The sequence below is a fragment of the Parasteatoda tepidariorum genome, chromosome 7, assembly GCF_043381705.1.
Source record: "Parasteatoda tepidariorum isolate YZ-2023 chromosome 7, CAS_Ptep_4.0, whole genome shotgun sequence".
NCBI lineage: Eukaryota > Metazoa > Arthropoda > Arachnida > Araneae > Theridiidae > Parasteatoda > Parasteatoda tepidariorum.
The window spans coordinates 32471325-32494590 of record NC_092210.1 but is presented as its reverse complement, the minus strand read 5'-3'; the positions used below and the strand labels follow the sequence as shown (position 1 = coordinate 32494590).

The window sequence follows — 23266 nt, the reverse complement described above, 5'->3', positions numbered from 1 at the left end:
TTTAATGCGCACAATTCCCATGTGTGGGCAACCGATAATCCACATGCAACGCGTCCACATGCGTTTCAACAACGTTTCTGTATTAATGTGTGGGCTGGTATTGTGAACGACTTTTTGATTGGCCCATACTTACTACCCACGCGACTCAGTGGCGGAAGCTATCTTATTTTTCTGAAAGAAGTGTTACCACAACTGCTGCATGATGTTCCGATCGCCATTCGTAACCGCATGTGGTTTCAGCACGATGGGGCGCCAGCACACTTCAGCATTGATGTACGGAATTACCTGAATGCCACGTTTGGTGCTCGATGGATTGGGCGTGGTGGACCAATCCCTTGGCCACCCCGATCTCCCGATTTATCGAGCCTCGATTACTTTTTATGGGGACATCTAAAGCATCTTGTTTATGAGACTCCAGTTGACTCAGATGAGGATCTCGTCGCTCGCATATCTGTAGCTGCTGCAGGTGTGCGTGAAATACCAGGCATCTTTGAACGTGTACGCCAATCGCTCCACCGACGCTGTCAAGCATGTATCGCTTCTGGTGGACGCAATTTTGAACACTTACTGTAAACATAACACTTGTCAACAACGCTTTCAATAAAATCTTTGTTTTTCCTTTCGGCCGTTATTTCTCCTGTTTACGCCTCACCGCGTCACTTGCGACTATACATTCCTATACAATAAATCATTGTTACAATGTCCTGAACCTACCATTAAAGTTTGTACCATGAATTCGGGACCACCCTGTATATTATTTGAGAATAAAATTTTTAAATCAAAAGCATTTCATTTTGGAATTCTCCCGATTTATAAGGCAGGTAAATGTTATGATTTTTATTATTAAAAACTTACCTGTTAATTTTTTTTCTGATTTGGCGATAGTTTTTTTCGTCTAATTAAGAACTTTAAGGCTAAAAGGAAAACAATATAAAATTTTTAGAGTCCTTTTTTTTTAGGTTTGTAAATAATGATTTTTATTGAAACTTTCAATTTTTTGATAAAAATTGTTATCAAAATAATTTTTTTTACAAAATGAAAACATATAACATTATTTGTTTCTGTATACTTTTTGCATATTTTAATGTTTGAAGTAACATAATTCAGAAAAGTATGGAATGTGAAGTTTAAATAGACCATTTATATTACATAATTAAATTTTTCAGAGCTATTTCTCAAGCATTGGGTCTTAAATCTAATAAGAAGATAAGATACATATTTTTTTTTCTGTTTATTTACAAATATTTTTCCTATGTATTTTGGATGTTTCTTCTCTAAGTATGAGATGAGATTCCCTAGAAAAGTGATTCCATTTTGTTTTTGCTCGCATAAGAAAAAGAATAAAATATTTTTTTTTCAAAATTTAATAAGCAACTATAAGGAAGGAACGTTACCATGCTACACTGAAGAAATCTCCGGGGCAACTGATGATCGTGTTGTTCTGTTAGCTGTCATTTGTCTCAAATAACAACGTTCCATATAAGTTTTGCATTTGCAAATTAAAAAAAAAAATCTTTGCTGCATAGATAAATTAATATTTTCCTTAAATATATAGTTGTCCTCAAATCGTAAAATTTTTCGAGGACGTCCCACTGATTTGTCTTCAAATCATAGTTTTATAAATCTACCTTAGGTAAGGGAATCTTTCCCTATCGGGGGCCGGGTTAACCTGACTAGTACCCCGTTGGGCCCATGTCCGACAGGTCGTGAGTTCGATCCCAGCCTGTCGAAGACTCCCTGAGTATAAAATGGTAACTGGTGCAAACTAAATTTGTCGGGATCAGAAAGTTCTCCAAGTTCCCATGACAGATTAATTTTCTGGAGGTATTGGACTGGAAATATGTGGTGCTTTGGTTCAGGTCAAAATTACGATCTGCGATGAATGATGTGGGAATGTGTCCTCCTTGAAAAACGGGATATGACGTATTTATGTTGTCTATGGATCATTCTCGGGATGTTTTCTAGACCGTCGCCCATTGTGCAGCTTTAATGCGACATTAATTTAAAGTACCGTATCGAACTTTCCCTATCCGACCTTGACAAGGTGCGAAACACGTTGGCCATATGTACTTGCATTTGCCACTGTTCTGCCATTTTCCCTGAATGCGGCTCAGGAGGAATGTTGTTGTTGTTCATTTACGTCGCACTAGAGCTGCACAATGGGCTATTGGCGACGGTCTGGGAAGCATCCCTGAGGATGATCCGAAGACTTGCCATCACAATTTTGATCCTCTGCAGAGGGGATGGCACCCTCACTTCGGTAGCCCGACGACCTGCACGCGAAGTCGAGCACTTTACGGTAGAATAGTTTAACGAGGAACAATACCGTACACCCTCGGTCCCTACGCAGGCTGATCCAAGTGGTCACCCACCCGCACACTGACCGTAGCCAGTGTTGCTTTTCTTCAGTGATCTGCTGGGAACCGTGTCTTAACGATCAGGCTACTGCGGGACTGGGAAAAATGAGAATCTGATTTTTAAATTATATTTTTCTGCGAAGAACTCACCATTCTCCGCTTTTCTTTGCGGTGACCGGAAGTGCGTGAGGAAACGCATTCAGCGGGAATGATCCTCAACAACAAGATCTTAAAATTAAATCTTGCCACTGGTTCTGTAGATGAATAATAAAGTGCTCATTTTGAATTTATTCAGTTATATTAAATGAATTCGAAATGAAGTTGTTAAATAAATTTTTTACCAGTGTTGTAACTAACTTTCAGTAGGATTGAGACGTTATTTTACAAATGCGGTACCGCATATGCATTTAGTGAGTAATTTCAGTTTAGTATGAACCGTACCTATGGGCATTTTCTGAAAATATAAATTGGATATAATAACTGAAACTGTATTTCAAAGGAAGTTCCGGTTTTCATGACGTCATTAAAAAGAGGCGTATTTTCGCTTTCTTGTTTTTATTTCTTCTTCAGCTGTCAAATTCATATTTGTCAAACAAGTAATTATTTATTTAAAATTAAGTCTTATTGTTATTTTTGTTTACATTTCTGAAAGATATGATCTATAAACAGTTTTCATTCTTTAACTTTCATTTCAGAACTTCAGAAATCATATTATGTCAGATTTCCTGTTTTCCTTAAATGTTTAGCATTTAGTCATCTATAAACAATCTATTATTTGTTTACAACTGATGTATGCATTACGAATAAAATTTTGCTGCACATTGATTGCAATATCTGCATTTATTTGTGCATAGTTTATATGATGATTTCTATTAATAAATTCACTGTTCTGTTTATAATGTTGAATTGATTTGCAGTTTTTATAAAAATTTTTTAGTTTTTATATTTATGTCAATATCAGATTATTAAAGTTATATTTCATCCTATAAGGTCACTTAGGTTACTATTTAATTTTTATTTATTAAATTTATTTTTTGTGTTAGATCTTTTTCTTTTGTTTTTAAAATATTCATAAGATATAATTTTTAAGATGGTACAGTTTGTAAATAATTAGTTCCTTAGATTTAGTTTAATTATCACCAATATCTCTATTGTTATGTTTTTGAAAAATCTATGTTAGCAATTTGAAGTGTATAGTTTCTAATTCATATGACTTATTTTTTATTTATCTATTGAATGAAACTTAAATAAATCTATCAAAAATCAACTTGTGATAATGATAGATTTTAGAAAACTCTTGATCCCCTTTTTTAAGCAAACGTCGTTTATAAATTTACTTGTTGCTATAATGTTAATTTACTATGTTCAAAATACATGCTTTTTAACTCTGTATACATTTGAATTGTTATTAGTTTTTCAAAAAAAAAATTTTTTTAAAGGGAAAAAAAAACTTAAATTCTTAGAATTGTTCTAAATGACCTAAGTATTATTTTGAATTCTATATGATTTTGCTATATTTGTTATAAATTTTCTATTTATTGAAGTACATTAATATTTTTACAGGTAGATCATTAAATTGTGAAGAATGTGGAGATTCAAGCCTTCAAAATATAAAAATGCAAATCCTAAAATTCCTAAGAAAGGAGAGGTATTTTATCTTTATTACATTGAAATATTACCTATATTCTTTATATCTTAATATATGATTGGAGTATTACATAGCCCATTGTGCAGCTCTAGTATGATGTAAATAAACAATAACAATTGAAATATTACTCTGTTTGAAATATATACTTTCTGTTTGAAAAAGGACATTTTGCCATTGTGTAAAAATATAGTATATTTGTTTGAATGTACAAAGTTTGAATTTTTTATTAATATTAATTCCATTTTAAAGAGAAGTAACAGTCTGAATAAAATTAAATAATGCCTGCATTTTCCTTTCTTACATATTGATTTCTGCTTTGACGCTTCTTATTTTTTTTTTCAATTAATTTTTTTTATTGTTTTTTCTAGTTAGCTGGAACTTTAGCAGTGAAGCATTGTTTTCTCTAGCTGGTTTAAGAAAGCTTAAGCAACTTTAATGCATTTGTGCAAAAATTTTAAGAAACGTATCAATAGGTTGTGGAAATAAGCAGTGTAGTAATTAAATAGAAGCATATTGAAAATTTCTTTTTTTTTTTTTGTATGTGATTCCTTATTTTTATAAAATGTATACATTTTATGATAAGGCTTTCTTAATGCTAACTGAGAAATACTAATGTTATCCATTTTTACTTCATTACGGAATAGACATAAAAGTAGCTATTCTCAGGTTGGTTAAAATGAGATATATAAATCGTTGGAACTTTTGTCCTATGCTGACTTTACTAAAACAGTTTTATCCCAGTCTACTGCAAATTCTAAGTAATGAAGTATAGAAGACTTGAATCAGATAGTGTAATTTAGTTAGATATACCTTGAAAACAGCATAACTAATTAGTTTATTAAAATTAAAGAAAATTTATTTGTTTTAATATTTAAAATGGTCTGTCCCAGTATATCTGTTAATTTGAAGCTGTTTTGCTTGCTAAATGTGGTCATTAATTTTTGCAATAAAGCTTAGCTTAATTTTCATATCCTTCTTCGAGCTGCTTTTCAAAACTCTTTCTACAAAGAAAAAAAGTTATAATCTGAGTATCTTCTTAAAGTAAAATTTTAGTTTTATTTTTTTCTCTCTTGCCAAAAAGGAACTGACTGGATATTAAAATAGAAAATTATTTTGAATGTTTAAAAGAAGTATTTTCATACTTGCCAAGTATCCTCCTTTTTAACGAAGACTCCTGTATTTTATGACTATCTCCTGTTTCCCTGTATATTCTGAAATTTCTCTGTACTGTAGGGAACCGATTATCCGGAACGCTCGGGATCATCGCTATTCCGGATAACTGATTTTTCCGGTTTTCTGAATCGCTACAAAAAGCCGTTTTTTTTATTGTTAAATCCAACTAAAAAAAAAATTTTGGAAATAATCTTAAAAAGAAGAAAAAAACGATGAAGTAATGCACTAATGATTATTTCCAAAATGATGGTAAGGTAAACATCTTTCAAAAAAGAAAGAGAAATCCTAAAATCTTATGAGGAAAAAAAATTATTTTTTAGAAATATGGCGGGAAAATTTATTGAATTTCGTTCCGGTTTTCTGATTTCCGGATAACGGGTTCTATACTGTATTTGTTGAAGAAATTTAAAAAACAAAAATAATTTTTGGTGATAAAATATCCTCTGATGGCAAAAATATTTCTTATTCCTCAATTGATGGAGCTGTTGCCAGTACTGCAGTATGTTGAGTGTTTATAGTTTAAGTAATTATAAGTAATGGTTTAAAAAGATCTTCTTTATATTAAAATTTATAAATATATTTTTTACTTTGCTAAATGTAAGTGCTTATATTATCTCCAATTTTGACTTGCATGATATATCAAAACTTTACTCGTAGCCGAGAAAAATGTCGCTAGAAAAATCTCCGTTATTTTATTTTTCCAATGTTGGCAGGTATGTATTTTTCCCTTTAAAAAATATCGCCAATTAGTTGTACTCCTTTTTTCTCTCTCTTTTTTTAAAAGTATAACTAATTGGTGATATTTTTTTCACCTAAAAAATCATTGAATAATTTTAAGTTTTTTCACATATAACTCAAACATTACAATGATTGATAACCAAAGCTGTGGGTTTTCTTAATTTTAAAATTTTAGTACATTTAAAGTCAATATCAAGTTTATTGTTTATTTTATTTCTTTGTTTTTCCATGGAGAACTGTATTTTGCATGGACATTTTTTTACAATTCTTTCAAGTATAACAATATTTAAAATATTAGTACATTTCTTTGAAACTTGAAATATATTTGTTTTCTTGAATAAGCCAAATAGTAATTGTTTTCAAGCAAAATAGTTATAATTGTGACTTTACTTTTGAATAAATATTTTAGTTTTATGATAAAAAATAAGCGTTTAATTTTTTTTCTTTATTATGACTAATCCTAATATTGATGAATAAACACTTGGTTCAAAACTTTTCATTTTCGAAATTATGTTATTTTTCACTTAATATTATTTTTCATTTAAATTTTCTGGGTTGTTCAATTAAAACATTTTATTTTTAAGTAAGAAACTTAATTTTGTATGCTAACTCTTATTTATAAATTTTCTTTTCCTGATATTTGAAGTTTTATTTCTTTTATAACATGTTTTCATTTATTTACTTTATATTTTTATTTACAGGGCTGGATAACTGATATCTCTGTTGGCTCTTTACCATCTTTTGGGAACCACATCAAAGCTAGTGCATCTTTAATTGCATTTAATGTTGATTCTGGAGGTACTATCTAATTCAAAAACTGCCTTGGAACTAATTTATTTCATAATTTATGAAAGTTTTATTTAAAATCAAAATGATTAATGCACAATAATGTTAAATTTTAATATACATTTTTGTAAAAGAATCATTTTGTTTCTTAGTAGGGTATTTTATGTTTTATTGATTGAATTTGTCTTATCTTACTATTATGTTTAGTTAATTCATGCAATAATTTAATACTTTGTCTTGAGTTTACACATTTTGCCACGTGCTTATATTTGAGTCATCCGTTGAAAGGAAAAACTGGAAAGTTTAACTATGTATGTCTATACACATTTAGACCTTTAGAGTTTTGTTTTTACCCATAAGTTCTCTGCACCTGCATTAAAGGACAATTTTTTTTCTAAAGAGATTAAAATTGGTTAATTAAATATATTATCTTTCATCTTGGAAAAACAAGAAACTGATGTATATTAATATTATAGAAATCTTAATTTTGATCTTAAATTGTAGAATTATAATTTTTTTCCCCTTAAATACCATATAAAAAAAAATTGGTCATTCACACTCAATTGGAACATTAATTTACTGAAAATCTTCTCACAATCATACTTTTTATGTCATTGTACTTATAAAAATTAGAATGGATTGAAAAAAGAAATTTTAACTATTTATATTTTCTTTTTTTGTGCATGTTATATGAAAAATATAACATTTTAAAACTTTAATTATTAAAAAGTCCCTCAATTAATCGTTTAAAAAATTGCATGTTCAAATTACACCTCGTTAAGAAAATATTTCTCCATTTTCTGGTATGAACAGAACTTAGACATTTGATCAAATTTATCCATCATGATTTTCTCCTTTAAAGGATTGGAAATTTTTTTTATAAGTAAAATTTACTTGCCTCTTAATATTTTTTATTTCTGTAAAAATTTTTGAATAAATTTTAAAGAAGAACTCAAAAATTACTTTTAAAATTTCATAATTTAGCTTCTTTTTTTTTTTGGCCTAAAAGTATGAGAAGGATAAACTCTATATTGGTTATATCATGTGCAATTTATTTTGGTTATTTGAATGATACCATTATATATTTAGTTTGGCATCATGATAGGTAAATTTTTTTTAAGCTTTAGCCAAAAAAAAAGGTCTTGAGGTCTGAATAATTTGAGCTTTTCTATTTTTTAAATTCTATATTTCTTCCATAAAATGCCATTCTAGTTTTTTGATTTTTCATTAAAATTTAGTTTTTCATATTTTCACTGCAAGAATGTGTTGTTTCATTTCCAATTTATAAATAAAAGTTTTCTATAATTATGTCATTTTTCTATAATATGTTATTAATTTTTAATTTATTACTACATTTATTAATATTTAGAAAGAAATACTCTTTTATTTTTGGCTTGTTTCTACAGGAGGTGGGAATCTTGGTATTCTTTCTCTTAATGAGTTTGGAAGTAAAAGTAAAGGTCTCTCTGTTTTACGTGCTCATTCAGGTAACAATTTTTATTGTTTGCGTAATTTTATGTATTAATGTGTAATAATTTATTCGTTTAATTTCAATAAACTATTGATTTAGCAATGTTTAATGCAAAAATAACGCATTAAATTTTTATAAAATCTAATGTTAATTTTTTCTCAATATACAGTAATATTCTGTAGAAAAATGAAACTCTGTAAATTATTATTATTATTTTTTTTTTAATCATAATTTTTTTTCTTTAACAATATTCCTCTTTTAAAATACTTTAAAAAATGTCTTTTTTTTAAAATCATTTCTTATCAATTTATTTTTTCAATTTTTCTGATTAAGGAATTCTTATTTATACGCTCTCAATTGCTGAGTTTTAAACACATTCTTTTTTCTTTTAATTAAAGAATTTTTAGTCTTTTTTTTTTCAATACAATCTAAACTCTTAAGGGCTAAAAGCCACTTTCAGTAGTTGCCTTCTCCACAATGTTTCAATTTAGTTGACTTGAAGGTTGCAAGCGTTATACATTCTATTATGTTTGTTATAAATCCCAATAATAGTCTTAGTTATTACAGATCACATTTTGTTTCTAATTAAATCAATTAATTTGTTGCACATCATCATTTGTTAATTTTTTGTATGCTTTCTTAATCAAATTGCTGCTTTCAATTTATTTGAACATTTTTTATGAATTGTAGATGGCCTATTATAAGGCATAAAAGATTATGAATTATTTTTACACATATTTCAATATAATAATGATTCAAAGCATATTGAGCATCTTTTTTGGTTATTGCTATACTAATGTGACTGGCCCTCTATAATATTGTAAAGACAGGGGTCTGTCCAGGCTAAATTTACTGCCGTTTAGTCGTACCTTCACAAATTCAACTTTAGGAAAAATGGTGGTTTCACGAAAGTCTTTATCTTAAAATTTTATTTTTGTATCCCGTAAGATACGATAAATCCATATTTTTACCATATTTTTGTGTTGATTTTTAATATAATTTTTAATTTTTACAAATTATGCCTAAATTTTCACAAAATAGGTACCTCTCAGAAAAAACTAGAAAGACCCCTAAAAGAATCAATATATTTGCAAAATAATCTTTTTTAATCGAAGGAATATTAAATATTTGATTTGTTTATTAATTATCAGTTTTAAAAGTAACAAAATAGTAACCTTGTAAATCATATATCCTTTAAAATTGGCTGCTAGCCAATGTATGCCTATATGAGAAGTTGGAGCTATCTTAAAAATTATGACAATGGTTTTTTTTTTTTAAATTAAAGATAATGACAAAACTACTTAATAATTTTTCTTCTGGAGAATTGATATGTCTGTGACTTTCAAAACTAATAAAAATATGAGAAACACATATGTTGGAAAATATCAATCTTGTATGTCATTATTTTCGAAAATTAATAGCTGTGAGAAACCAAAAATAATTCTCTTTGAATCCTATCAACTACTGTTATTACAGAAACACTTTTTTGATTAATTTAGATAGAATTTTGTCCTCTTATTTAGTGAATGTTTGTATTCTAGGTATTGTTAATAATTTTGATTTTCCGTTTGTTTTTAAGAATTCGTTACAGATTTTGAATTTTGTCCATACGATGATGGTATCTTAGCAACTTGTTCACAAGATCATCATGTAAGTGGAAAACTAATTATTTGGTTCTTCAATGTTCCTTTAGTAATTGTTAACATAAAACTTTGTTATAATGTGAATTTAATTGTTTAAGTTGTGCTATATTTTCTTTCAATAAGTCATTTCTGAGTAACAATCAGCATAATGGGTTATTTTTCTTCATTTGTTTGAAATTAAAATCATAAACTAAATTACATATATTCTGTTTATGCATATGTTCTGAATTACATTTGTTTTGTTTATTGTATTTAAAATAACTGCTTTTTATTTAAATGTTAAAATCTATGATTTTTCCTAAAATTGTTTTATTAAAAATATTATATCTATTTATTGAATTCAGTTTGTGGATTTAAAAATTAAACGAGAAAACATTTTTATAAACTACCTTTAACTTTTTTTTATTGAAACCTCATCTATGATGCGATGTTTAGATGACAGAATGCATTTAAATAGTTTTTTAGCTGCAAAAAAATTACCATTTTTGAAATGAATTTTTTTTCTGTTAGACTAAGAAAGCAAGATCAAGAAGTTTTAATGCCAGAAAATAATGTACGGTGCACATAAAAGAAAAGAAAAAAAAAGAAACGGTCCACCCTGAATAACTTTTGATCTAATGATCAGATTTTCACGCTCTAGGACTCAAACTTAATGGCTCAAAAGGGTGACCTCAAATATGCTAATTAATAAGTTCAGATGATATTTTAAGTTACAAAAGCAGTTACATAATACAGTCTAAACCAAACTAATACCAGAACAGTGGCGGAAATTTTCAGTTCTAAAAATACTTGCTAGATTAAAATTTTTGCCTGCCACTACATACATTCATGAAAAATATTAAAATTTTTTAAAAGGTTAACAAAAGTAACATGAAAAACTTTTTTATGACCAAAACATCTAAAGAATGAATGTAGAAACTTGAAAATCAAAACCTATTTGTAATAACAATAATAATATTTTTAAATAAAAATAAGCTTGTCTTAAGATTTCAAAGTCTCTACAAGCAGTGATTTAGCAGGTAAAAAGTGGTGTTTTGTATTTCATCAATTGTTGCTCTTTGGCATGCATTGTAATTATATTGCAAATTTCGGTAAAGACTTGTTGATGAATTCCTAAAGTGAGAGAAAAGATGTAAATTATTTTTTAGCTATGTATTATAAAGCTATATATTATTTAATATATCATTGAAGAAAAGTTTCAGCAATTCAAATAGCTTCTATTCTTTGACTTATAGATAAAATTATGGAGGTTATCAGAAGAAAATTTATCAAGCAATGTTCCTTGTAATCCAGAAGTTGACATATTAACTCAAAATAAAGTTGAAGTGTTGAAATTTAATCCACAAGCAGATTGTATTGTGTCCACTGCTGAAGATAATATTATCCATTTGTGGGATGTAAACAAGAAACAAAGCATATTTGGTAAAATATATTTTTTAAAATTTTTTCTATGCTATTCTTGTATTTATACGCTGTATATGTCTTAATTTTGAAAACAATTTAAATACAGTTTCATTTTATAACATTTTATTAGTTTGAATTGTTGTGGATTTATTTTCCTATAATTATATTTATAGTGCTTTCTTTGTAATATTTTATTTGTACCAATAAATTTAGTGTAATCTACCCAATAAATTTAGTTAAGTTTTGATTGTAGATTATAATGAGGAGAATTTAAAACTGTCCCATCTTAAGAAATTTCATTAATTAAAATAATGATCTATATACAAATAATATATATTTTTTATAAGCTAGCATTTTTTTATAAGCTAACAGCTAATAACGGTAAAAAAACAAGTTAACAACTAAATATGATTAAAAAAACAAGCTATCAATTAACAAAAAAACAGAAACAAATTAACAGTTAATAACTAATAAAAAAACAAAAGAGTATAATTTACATCCAATAAAAAAAACCACAAAAGTGATAGAATTCATTTTGTACCCCACATGGTAGTTTCAATGTCAAAAGGGTGTGGCTAATTTATGGTCAAACAGGAGATGGAAATGTGAGGACAAACCAGTAGAGCACTTGCACAACTGTCAAGATTGATTGATCAGTTTCTTCCAACTTGCATTTCTTTATTTTGTTCATTGGAAATGCATGTGTTTTTACTTTTCCCTTTCACTTTATTTTAAACTGCTTTAGAAACAGATGTTTCCCTTGACACTGCTTTTTTTTATTTTTAAAAGATAAAATAAAGTTACTTACTTTAACAGAATAAAATTCCAAATAAAAGGAGAATTTAACTGATTTTTTTCTCTTATCAATAAAAATTTCTTTAAAAAAGAGAAAAAATTTACATAGATTTCAGTGCGGAATTTCGGGATGCCGAATTAGGGGTCCCATACTGTATGAGTTTTTTGTATGAATTTTCTGGTAAAATATTGATGAAATGTTTATATTTTAATTGTTAATATAATACAGTTGAACCTCGATTCATTGTTCCTGTATGTATGGTATTTTGATGCTGTCAATGCTGTTTTTATAATCTTAATACTCATTTATATCTGTTTTTTTTTTTTAAAATTAACAGATACTCGCTTCTATCAATCAAAAAAATTTATCGATATTTAAAAAAAAAAAAGAAAAACATTGAAGTTCATTTGTTATGAGAAGTAAATTGGTAACTCCTGTTTTATAATGAAAATGTGGATTTGTTTCAGTTTGCTTAAAAAGCCTCAAACAACAGGTTTGATGTCTGTTCAAGAAATGGTTGCAAAAGTTAAAGAAGTGCAATGTGATATTGATAAAGATCGAACTTAACACAATCAGAGAAAGCATTGCAATGTATATTAACTGTAAAAAATTTTTTGTTTGTGCTGAGCAGAAAAAGAACTAAAATTTCCAAATATTTTAAATAAATAAATATATTTGATGTAAATTTATTAATTTTCTTAAATTTTCTAGTCATTGTTTGATATTTAAAGCTAGCCCTCATTCATCGTTTACCTGTATTTATCGTATTTAATAAATTATCTCTTGAGAAACGATGGATTGAAATTCTACTGTATAATTGTTTTAAAATAATTTATTATTGCTATAAAATCTACCCAATAATTAATATTTTACTAATTTATTTTTTATAATTCATTCGTGTTCCAGTAAATATTGTGTTACTTAATATATTCAAGATTTTTTGAAATAAATTTAGCTGATTCTAGTCATGAGGATACAATTCAGAGCATATCATGGAAACATTCCGGTGAAGTTTTAGCAAGTTGTGGTAAAGACAAGAAACTGCGACTCTGGGATCCCAGAGACTCATCAAATAACAAAGTAATTATTTTTAAAATCTTATAAATTTTTCCAAGCAGAAACATTTTTTAAAACAGGGATTGATTTCTTTTTTTTTTAAATCCTTATAATTCATATAAAGTTTTTATTATCTGAATTTCAACAATGTGTTTCAATAGACTCGTTTATATTTTCATGTTTATAAACTCATGTATATTTACATTAGAATGTCATGTATATCAAAATAATTAAGAGGCCAATTTTGTAGTTTTCTCAAAATAAGGTTAACAATTTGTTAATGTCTAACTATTGAGCAAATGTTTAATTTAAGGTTAAATTTTTAAAATTAGTCATAGTTTCAGAAATTTGTTTTATTTATTCTACTAATTTTAACACTCATTCTTTGTACAATGAAAAGAAAAGTAAATAATAAAAAAAATTGGCTTTATTCTACACTATTCAATCATGCACAAATTTGATACCTGTGCACAGACACAATTAAAAGTTTAAAAAATTCCAATTTTTATTATTATTATTTGTTGTTCAACCTGCAGACTTTGCTATTTGATTAATATATCTATTTTGCTTAATCTAATATCATCGTCATATTTGGCATGACAGGGTGGACCAAACCCTTCTGTTAAAGATTCCTCTAGGACAACTTATTTTTTGACTTGGACTGCTAATTATCTGATCTCAAAGAATCAAGCTGTCGTTGATTTGGCCTTCCTCTTTTTCAACTAATAAGGGCTTTGGCACAAGTTTTATTTTTTTCCATCTTTTTCCATCCATTCTGGAAATATGAACCAGCCCAGTTTATTCTTTAAAATTTAGTACTCATGATGAAATCAGGCTCTTTAAAAGTTCTATAAATTTGAATCCTAAAATGTCTTCATCAATTTTCTTTGACACTGTTAGGAATACTTATGAGTACCTTTCTTTTAAAATCTGCTATTTTATGTTCTCCATTTTTATTTAGAGGCCAGGTTATAATTTCGTTTCTCAACTTTTTAGGTGTCAAGTTCTGTGGAAGAATCTGTGTAAAAACCGTGATTAAACACTGTTTCTTAATTGTATTGAGTTATTGATAGAATTAAACAAAACCTTGACATTATAAATTATTTTTACATTTTTTTGTATAAATAGTAATTTATTATTTTTACAATTTTTTTAGGCTGTTGCTAGTCATAGTAATAACAGAGATTCAAGAGTGGTTTGGTTAGGTGATACAGACCAAATTATCACGACAGGATTTGGAAGTGTAAGTTATTACAATATTTGTATTTAAAATAGTACTGCTTAAGACTTTTTATGAGATTAATGTGAGAAATATTATGCAATAATGCTACAAGTAACATTATATGGTTATCTAATTGCCATTAATTATAGTTATTGCTAATAATAATATAAAACATTTTTAATTGTTAATGATAATCAGGGGTCTGTCCAGGCCGAATTTACTACCGTTTAGCGGTACCTTCACAAATTCAATTTTAGGTAAAACGGTAGTTTCACAAATTCAACTTTAGGAAACTTTTTCTTAAAATTTTATTTTTGTATTCCTTAAGAAACGATAAATCTATATTTTTTACCATGTTTTTGTATTGATTTTTTTAATATAATTTTTAATTTTTCACAAATTATGTCTAAATTTTCACAAAATAGTTACCTTTCAGAAAAACCTAGACAGACCCCTGATAACACATAATAATTATTGTGTGTTATTTATTTATCTAGTCAAAAGAACAGAAAGCTTTTCATATTAAAAACTTTTTATACAATATCCTTGGTAGTATATATGCATATTCTACTTTTAAAGAAAAATAATCTATATATATTTTTTTGGTTAGGCTGTGTAGCTAACAGTCTATTAATTTAAGAAAAAAGTAAGTTTTGTTGTTGTTAGCTTTAAGGTAGAAAAATACATTAGAAAATATTAAACTAATAATTTTTCTGCTATAGTTGACTTGGTATTATTATTGGTACTTGATATGGTAGTATTCCAAAAATTTTTTAAGAAGTAATTTTATTAAAAAGTTAATGATCAAAAGTTTTACATAGATTTATGTTATTGCAGATTACACGAAACAGTTCAGTATTTAACTCTCGTGTTAGTTGGCTTCATTGCCTTTATTTTTGCAAAATAAAAAAAAAATAAAAAATTAAAAGAAAATCCCTGTTTAATAATTATTTTTTTACAGATATATAATTATAGAAAATGCTACATTAAAACTTCACTGTGTTTTGCAGATATATAATTATAAAAAATGCTAAATTGAAATTTCACTTTTCTTATTTTTGAAAAACCAAAAAAAATCGGCATACAAATTTTGATGTCATTTCAAAAATACTAAGTTTTTACAAGCATAACAGTTCAAATGCAATATTGCTAACTGAAACTTTTTAGAACAGCAATAAATATAATAAATGTCAAGCCTCGGAAAAATCAGTTAAAATTTTAAACTAAAAATGCTTTGTAAATTTTTAAATTTATGATTATTTTAAATTTTTTTTATTTATGTTTTAAATTAAGGATTATTTTAAGAAAATCAGTTGATTTGAATCAACAAACCATGTTTAAAATTTCACTTATCAGTGTCTTGTATTTCTCTAGTTTCTTTTTATAGTTGTAAATGTCATAATTAAAATTTCAAATTTTTATCCTAGTTAATATGTATATTTTGTATGTTTCTTTAAGGGACGTGAAAGAGAAGTATTTCTGAGAGACGTTCGTAAATTAGAAGAACCTGTAGCATCCTATTCTGGTGATTCTAGTCTTGGGTATGTATTTTGATTATTTGGTTAAATGTTTAAATTATTTAAGGTGACACAAACTTTAATGTTTAAAGATTCATTTTCATTCCTGAAAGATAAACTAATTTTAATTATCCCAACGTTATTTATCTCAAATTTTGCTGCTAAAGCTAAGTCTATCTGAAAGTTGGATTTCTGCAATTATCTCAAAAAGTTGTCAATGTAATTTAATTTGATTATTAAATTTATTTAATTAATTGATTTAATTAATTCATTGAGTAATTAATTAAAATGATTGATTATAATTTAATTAATTTAATTTATTGAATTAAATTTAATTTGATGAAGAAGAAAAATCTTGTTTTACGTAGGTTTTTCCAAAATTAAGTTTTTAAAATGTCTTGTCTTGTTATGCCTGAAAAATCAGTAAGAAATAGTGTAATTGTTTTAAAGGAAACATTTTTACACATTAAGTATTATTATTTTTTTATTAAATATAAAAGGAACTGCATTGAAATCGATTCACAATTTTTCAAGTGTTTGAAATTTGCCTTTTTCTTATTGACTTTGCATATTACCATTGTTAACTATCCATGATATAGTGTTAAGCTGCATTAAACTATTACATTAGTAAATTTTTTAAAAATCTTTTATTAATTACATTTTAGTGCTTTGCGTAAATATATTGTTTTTAATCAAAGCAACTCATGGCTTTGTTTAGAACTCTGGTTGTTAAAGGTCTCAATTCATTATTTAGAGTAAACTTTAATATTTTTTTCTCTACCATTTCTAGACTTTTACAATTATGAATTTAAGTAAAACCAGTATAAGAATTTTATTCTGCATTTAAATTCTAACATTGTAAGTTTTGTTTTCTTATGAAAACTTGTGTAACAGATAGTATTAAAATTTTGTATTCCTACAGATTTTTAGTTGTGTTCCAAATACATGACTTCTTAGCTATTTTTTTAAGGATATAAATTTTTTAAATTTTATTTAAATATATTGATGCTTATTAAGAAGTAAATTAAGTAATGGTGTTATGTTAGTAGTTTGGATAGATTAAGTAGTATAGATAAGTTTACTCAATTGATTTGTTTGCTTTTTGAATTATTTTTTAAGCATTCTTCTAATTTTATTAAGGTGAAAAAAAGCAGATTTGAAGGTTTAGAAATTCTTTTAAATTGTTCTGTCTGGAAGAATTCTCAAACATATAAACATAGTTTAAACATATAAAAGCTAAGTATTTATTTACCTCCAACTAGTATTTTATTTCTGAAAGAAATTATGCAGAATTTTCCCACTTTTCACTCTTTTTCTCTTTAAATAATGTGGAAAAAACTTTTTCTTGCAAGAAGGCTATTTGCTTTAAGTTTAAGAATAACTCAGAACTGAAAAATCAGAAAGTTATAGTGTTAATGTTCTCTGATAATGTTTATTGCTGAATTGTTTTACTACAATTGAGAAGAAAATTCTAAAGCGACTGCAAAATACCACACGGCAACTATCTTGTTTCAATTAATCATGAATAAATTAAGTACTCACATAAGTTTTGTATATGTTTAAAAGGATATTGCATAGCTGTGTAAATAGCTATCACATTAAAAAGAATCAAAATCAGAAATATATTAAACTGAAAGCATATTAAAAATTTTCTTCTCTCTGACCATACCCTTCTTATTAATGTCTTATCAGATGAGGAAGGAGATGTTTTGAGCAAAATATATAACATTTATTTGTTATACGATAGGAAATTCCCTAGATATATTGATTTTACTTTTATTTTTTAGTGTTTACATTCCTTTGTTTGATCCTGATACAAATATGTTGTTCCTCATTGCTAAGGTGAGTAGAATGTTGTGCTTCCATTTAGTTAGTTAAATGGAAAAAAAATTAAAGTTGATAATTAAGAGGATATAATTTAGAAATGCTAAAGAAAAATAACAGTAATATTCTGTTTTAGGCTGATACTGCAATTTCATTTTGGGAAGTTCTTGAAAATGCCCCATTCCTTCAAGAAGGTTTGTAGAGTTGCTATTTAAATCAATTGTTTATTTTCATTGTAAAAAATTCAATTAATTTCAATTCAATATGTTTATAAAAACATCAGAGAATCAATATAGGTGTACAAGTTTCTCTGTTGTATTAATTTAACTTCCTATTTTTGATTTCAAGATTGTAAATTTCTGGTATGTCAGGTGTTTTAAGTTGACCACCGAATAAACCAAATATGAGCATTTCTATTGTAAAATCTTATAAAAAATGTGGAATTTCAAATTCTATGAATGAGGGTGAAGATGATTTCTTGTGAGATGAAGTAGAATTCATTGAGGGAGTAGGATCTGTATGATGACACTTCTGCAATTTTTGATGATATTCTGTTCTTTGATATTCTGTAATTGTTAAATTTATAGCTTTATGGTCATGTTTTAAAAGATTTCATTGTGATACATTTTTTAAATACTTTTAAATAAATGGTATTAACTTTCCTAATTTCTAATTTTTTTTTTCTTCTGAAGATAGGTTAAAGTAATTCTAAAAAAACCTTCATGTGTTAAGACAATTACAATGAGAGGAAATGAAAAATTAATTGTATATATATTAAAAATAGTTTTTTTTAAAGGCGTTAATTGATACAGAGTTATTCATATCTAGCTCTTTCTTTACAATGCACTTTATTACTCTTGTATATATGGATCCACTTTTTTGTAGAATTTTGAGGTTTTGAAAAGTCTATTTATACACCAGTATATAGGGTATACTCAAATTTAAATTGGAAAGTAAATTGAAATTGAGCAAACGAAACATGAATTCAATACAGGATACCACCCTGTATGCATTCATGTGGGAGCTTTTCTGTGAATAACTGTAAACAAAACAAAAGTGTTATTCATGTCTCAAAGCATCATTTAGAAAATAAAAGGCTTATTCACAAAGAAGCTCCCACTTAAATGCATGCATGTTATCCCCTGAAAAAGTTCTGTATTGCATTTGTTCAGTTTCTATTTACTTTTCTATTTCAATTTAAATGTAGTTCTCTATTGTATTTATTAATATATTTGATGATAAATATTGGGAATGTGTTTTCCTAGTTTTGACTTCGGTTTTGTTGTATTGCTTTTATGCTATATCTTCAAACTTTTTTTTAAACAGATTTTTATTAAAGAATAAGATTGGATTACCTACTGATATCTTAATGTTTATTCTTATTTCAAATGATTGAATGAACATTTCAGGTTTTTTGAATAAGTTTAGTCCAGTGGTTCGCAATTTCTTTCTGCTGTAGAACCCTAAATGATTGATCTTCCTTTAGTAGAATCTGGAGACTGAATGAATAAATTTCTTTAGCAATTGTGTTATTAACGAAAGACTTTAAATTATTTTGAAAATATGTAATGATCTAAATTTTATAAAATTTTTTTGCATCATATTGCTTTATCAATATTGGTCTTAAAATTAGGTCTTACATCAGTTGTGAATCCACAGGTCTGGAACGACATCTAGTCTATTTCTTAATTAAATTTTAATGCTTGCATAAACTGAAAATGAATGAGCTGAAATATGATTTCTATTAAGAAAAATTTAAAAGTAAGAAAATAAACATTGAATAGTTATCAAAGGAACATACTTCTTCATTGTTGAATTTGGTTATTTTTATTCTATGCAAAATACTAATGAAATTTTTCATAAATGCATATCCTTTTTCATAATTCGCTCATTATATTATTAGAAAAACATCGTTTTAAAATTTCTTTGTCATCACAAACATTTCAATTAAATACTTTAATGAAGACAATGTAAATATTAAATAAATAATAGGTTATTAACTAGATATAAATTTAATTACAGGTTTCAAAAATTATAACTAGTAGTTAAAAAAAATTCTAAGCTGTCTGAACCAATATGACCTTTACGCGGAACCCCAGGGTTCAGCGAAACGTCATTTGGGAACTGCTGGCTTAGTCTGCTAGACAGTTAATTTTGCTGAAACAAGACACTTCTGTTCTATTTAATATTAGTTTCAACTTCATAAATTGTTTTCGATTGTAGCTACTAAATTCATGGGTGAAGTACAGGCTAAAGGAGCTGCTTTAGTTCCCAAAAGAGCACTAGAAGTAATGGATGGAGAAGTGAATCGATTACTACTTTTAGGCCAAAGTTGCATTGTCCCAATATCTTTCCAAGTACCAAGAAAGGTATTGTTGTTATTTATCATATCTCTTCACCCATCTGCATTTATGTAAATAGCTTATATTTTTTCCAATATCCATAGTGCTATATTTTGTGTTTATTGAATATTTTACTTAATGTAAATCATTATTTTATCTTGATGCATTTTTTGTAATTTTCTAGTATTTCTCATAGTTTTCCGCTCCTAAGTCTCTTTATTTTATCTAATTTTAAATATTTAATGTTTATTTTATGGTATAAACTAATTTCTGGCTTATAAATGTTAAGAATTAGTTTTTATTGCCATGAAATTTTTTATTATTTTGTAATCAATTTAGCATATTTTCTTAAGTTTGGGAAAAAATTATAAGATTAATTACTGCATTTCCTCCATAATCACATAATATCTAATCATAACAGCAACTCCAGCACACGACCCCACACCTATGCCTCACTAAAAGTATCTATTGGGAATATGGTCATGGCCCGCAAGACAAGTAAAAAATTATTATTTTAAACCTTATAAAAAACAATTGCTTGAAACCCTCTAAAAATAGCAAAAAATAAATTAATTAATTTTAAAAAAATGCTGTTACTTGAAACCTTATACAAAGGGCTATTACTTGTAACCTTATTACTGTAATTAAAATAATTGTCTGGAAATTGCATAATTTAAAATGGAGTTTTGAGGGGTAATGTTGTCGAGGCATAAGTTAGGGCTGACAAGAAGAGTAACAGACAAGTTACTGTATTTTTTTTTGAAGTAATCGTTTTGAACTTTTTTTTGGTCCTGACTGATAGCTTAATTATATTCAATGGACCATTTAAGTTAAGTTTTTTTCTTTTCTTTTTCTCATTATTATTATTACAGTGAAAGGATATCTTCATATTCTAGCAGAAGTCTTTAGATTTATTGCTATTTGCCTTAGGAGAGTATTCTTTAAATTGGATTTCCTCCACTCTATTATGTTAGCGTTTGCTAGTCTTCTCAAGTGGAATCATGTCGTTAAGTCACACACAACATGGCGTAATAATAGCAAATCACATATCCTCCAACAATATAGCATTTTAAAGAGAGATGGATAATCATTAAATTTGTTGTTTAAAAGTTATGTAATTTATCTCACAAAAATGTTAAAAATATAATGCACTTTGAAATAAAGTTTTAATTGTTCTTTATTTTATTCTATCTTTTAAGATCTATATGCACCAATTAGTATGTGTAGTAGCTATTATATAATATTTTGTTTAGAAACTTTCTATTTTTAATTTTTTTTTACAATTTTAGCTTAATTCAAACTTTATTTGAATGTTATATTTTGCTACTTGATGATCAATCTACTTATTACTTGATATTGTTTTTGAAGCCTTCTCACAAATAAATAATTTTATATGTAAGGAGTTTTGCTTTTAATTAAATTTTCAACTATGTACATTTCTTTAGTCATATCGAGAATTTCATGCAGACTTATTCCCTGATACTTATGCACCAGAACCATCTCTGACAGTATCACAGTGGCAGGCTGGTGAAAAATCAAAGGTAAGAAAACATGCTATTTTCATTAATTAATTTTTTTAAAAAAGTTTGAATGATTGTAAATACAGGGTGGTTAAAATTAAACGCACAGAACTCTGAGGCGTTACATTATGTAGAACATGCCCTCGAGGTTTTTGCAATAAAAAAAGTTGAAATTTTTGCTGAAAATTTCTTCGAACTTTTGTCGAACTTTGAAACTTTTGCTGAAAATTTAAACTTTTTTTTTATTGCAAAAACCTTGAGCGCATGTTCTACATAACGTATATTTTGAATTTCATTTGTGTCCGTCCAGTAGAACCAGAGCTATGAGCCTCACAGTACTGTGCGTTTAATTTTAACCACCCTGTATAATGAATGCTGCGACTTTTAAAACTTGAATATTATATTTTAAGTTCAGTTTCTGATTACTTTGGTCAGATACTTATATGCTAAAATGTTCATATAGATTTAATTTCTCTATTTGCCTTAAATGTGTTTTTAGTTTTGTCATCAATGATTTTCTTACTATTGTTTAGAAGAAAGTTCAGTCCTCACAAGTTGGCTAAAATGCAATGTCTGTAACAAAATCTAATCTGATTAAAAAGTAAATAAAAAAATGAGAATGAAATAAATCAGACTTTTTTTGCATACATAAAAAAGATATGAAAATAAAATGAAGTTTCTGCAGTTATATTTCAATATTGTTTCCAAATTAAGGAAAAATTACTTGTGAAGAGATAAAGCTACTCAAGCAAGAGAAATTAAAGAAAAAATTTAAATAAAAATATCGTAAAAACGTTTTAAATAAAAATATTGTATACTTCCTAAAGTGAAAGTCACACCTACTAGTTATGATTTAAGTTGATAATGAAATTTAGAATAGATACATATCAAGAAATGTTTCAAAAATTTCTGTTATAATGGTTTATTTTTGTTTATTTAGTTTTTAGATCGTCATAATTTCAATAACACATAAATTCTCTAAAAATAATGTATGAAATTTTATTTTTTACTTTAATCATTAATCTAAACATGTTGTTTGAATGTTCCAAATCAAAATTTTTTTTTGTTGTAATAATAGAATATCATTTGCTAACAACTAAAGAGCTAAATTGCTAAACTATTATTATCATTACTACTACTACTACTAACTACTACTATCATTTACTAACTAAGGAACATATTTAAATTTTTGAAAGATGATTTGTACTAAAATGTATCAGAGTTATTGTTTCTGTTTAACTTGTAAATATATTGTATCTTTTAAATTTTTTGTATTGGATTACAGGCTTTTTTTTATATTGAATGATAACTTTAATATTATAAGTTTCATTCTTTTAATCAAGAGTTAATGTTCATTACATTTCTATTTTAGACATTAAAAATTAGTCTAAAGCCAAAATCTGGGGAAACTCTTAAAAAAATTAATCACCATCTTGGATCTGGGGCAAGAAAAGGTTTTCAAAATCCTGCAGCTGTTGAAAAAAAAGTCCAAGAAGAATCGAATGAAAAATCGCCAGGCGATAATTTGAATTCAGAAAAACCTGAGACAAACAAAGCAACGAAACCTACTATTGCACGAAAAGTAAGTTTATGTTTATCTCTACCTAATATTTAATTAAACAAAAATTGTATTTAATTTTTTTAAAACTTTCATAGAGAATATTTCATTGTCAAAATATTTTTATACTGGAATTAATTACCTTAAAAAGATAAAACTTTTTCATTTTGGATTATGAAAAAGCTTTAAGAAACCATTATATATATATATA

The 23266-nt window shown here is 26.7% G+C and overlaps 1 protein-coding gene across 2 annotated transcripts in view; it reads left to right on the top strand.

The window, feature by feature from the left end:
- Positions 1-2826: 2826 nt before the first annotated feature.
- The window catches only part of LOC107446696 (coronin pod1), a 35332-nt gene continuing 14892 nt past the window's right edge, over positions 2827-23266 (top strand). The window contains exons 1-14 of one of the 2 annotated variants that reach the window (XM_016061409.4): positions 2827-2953; positions 3921-4005; positions 6618-6714; positions 8109-8189; positions 9753-9823; positions 11052-11238; positions 12972-13096; positions 14229-14315; positions 15753-15835; positions 17599-17653; positions 17772-17829; positions 19859-20004; positions 21423-21518; positions 22870-23079. In XM_016061409.4, coding sequence (XP_015916895.1) covers positions 3943-4005; positions 6618-6714; positions 8109-8189; positions 9753-9823; positions 11052-11238; positions 12972-13096; positions 14229-14315; positions 15753-15835; positions 17599-17653; positions 17772-17829; positions 19859-20004; positions 21423-21518; positions 22870-23079 — 1359 coding nt within the window. In that variant the 5' untranslated portion in view covers positions 2827-2953; positions 3921-3942. Of the gene's footprint in view, positions 2954-3027; positions 3148-3920; positions 4006-6617; positions 6715-8108; positions 8190-9752; positions 9824-11051; positions 11239-12971; positions 13097-14228; positions 14316-15752; positions 15836-17598; positions 17654-17771; positions 17830-19858; positions 20005-21422; positions 21519-22869; positions 23080-23266 lie in introns of those variants that run through there. The other variant, XM_016061410.3, reaches the window with a different exon arrangement.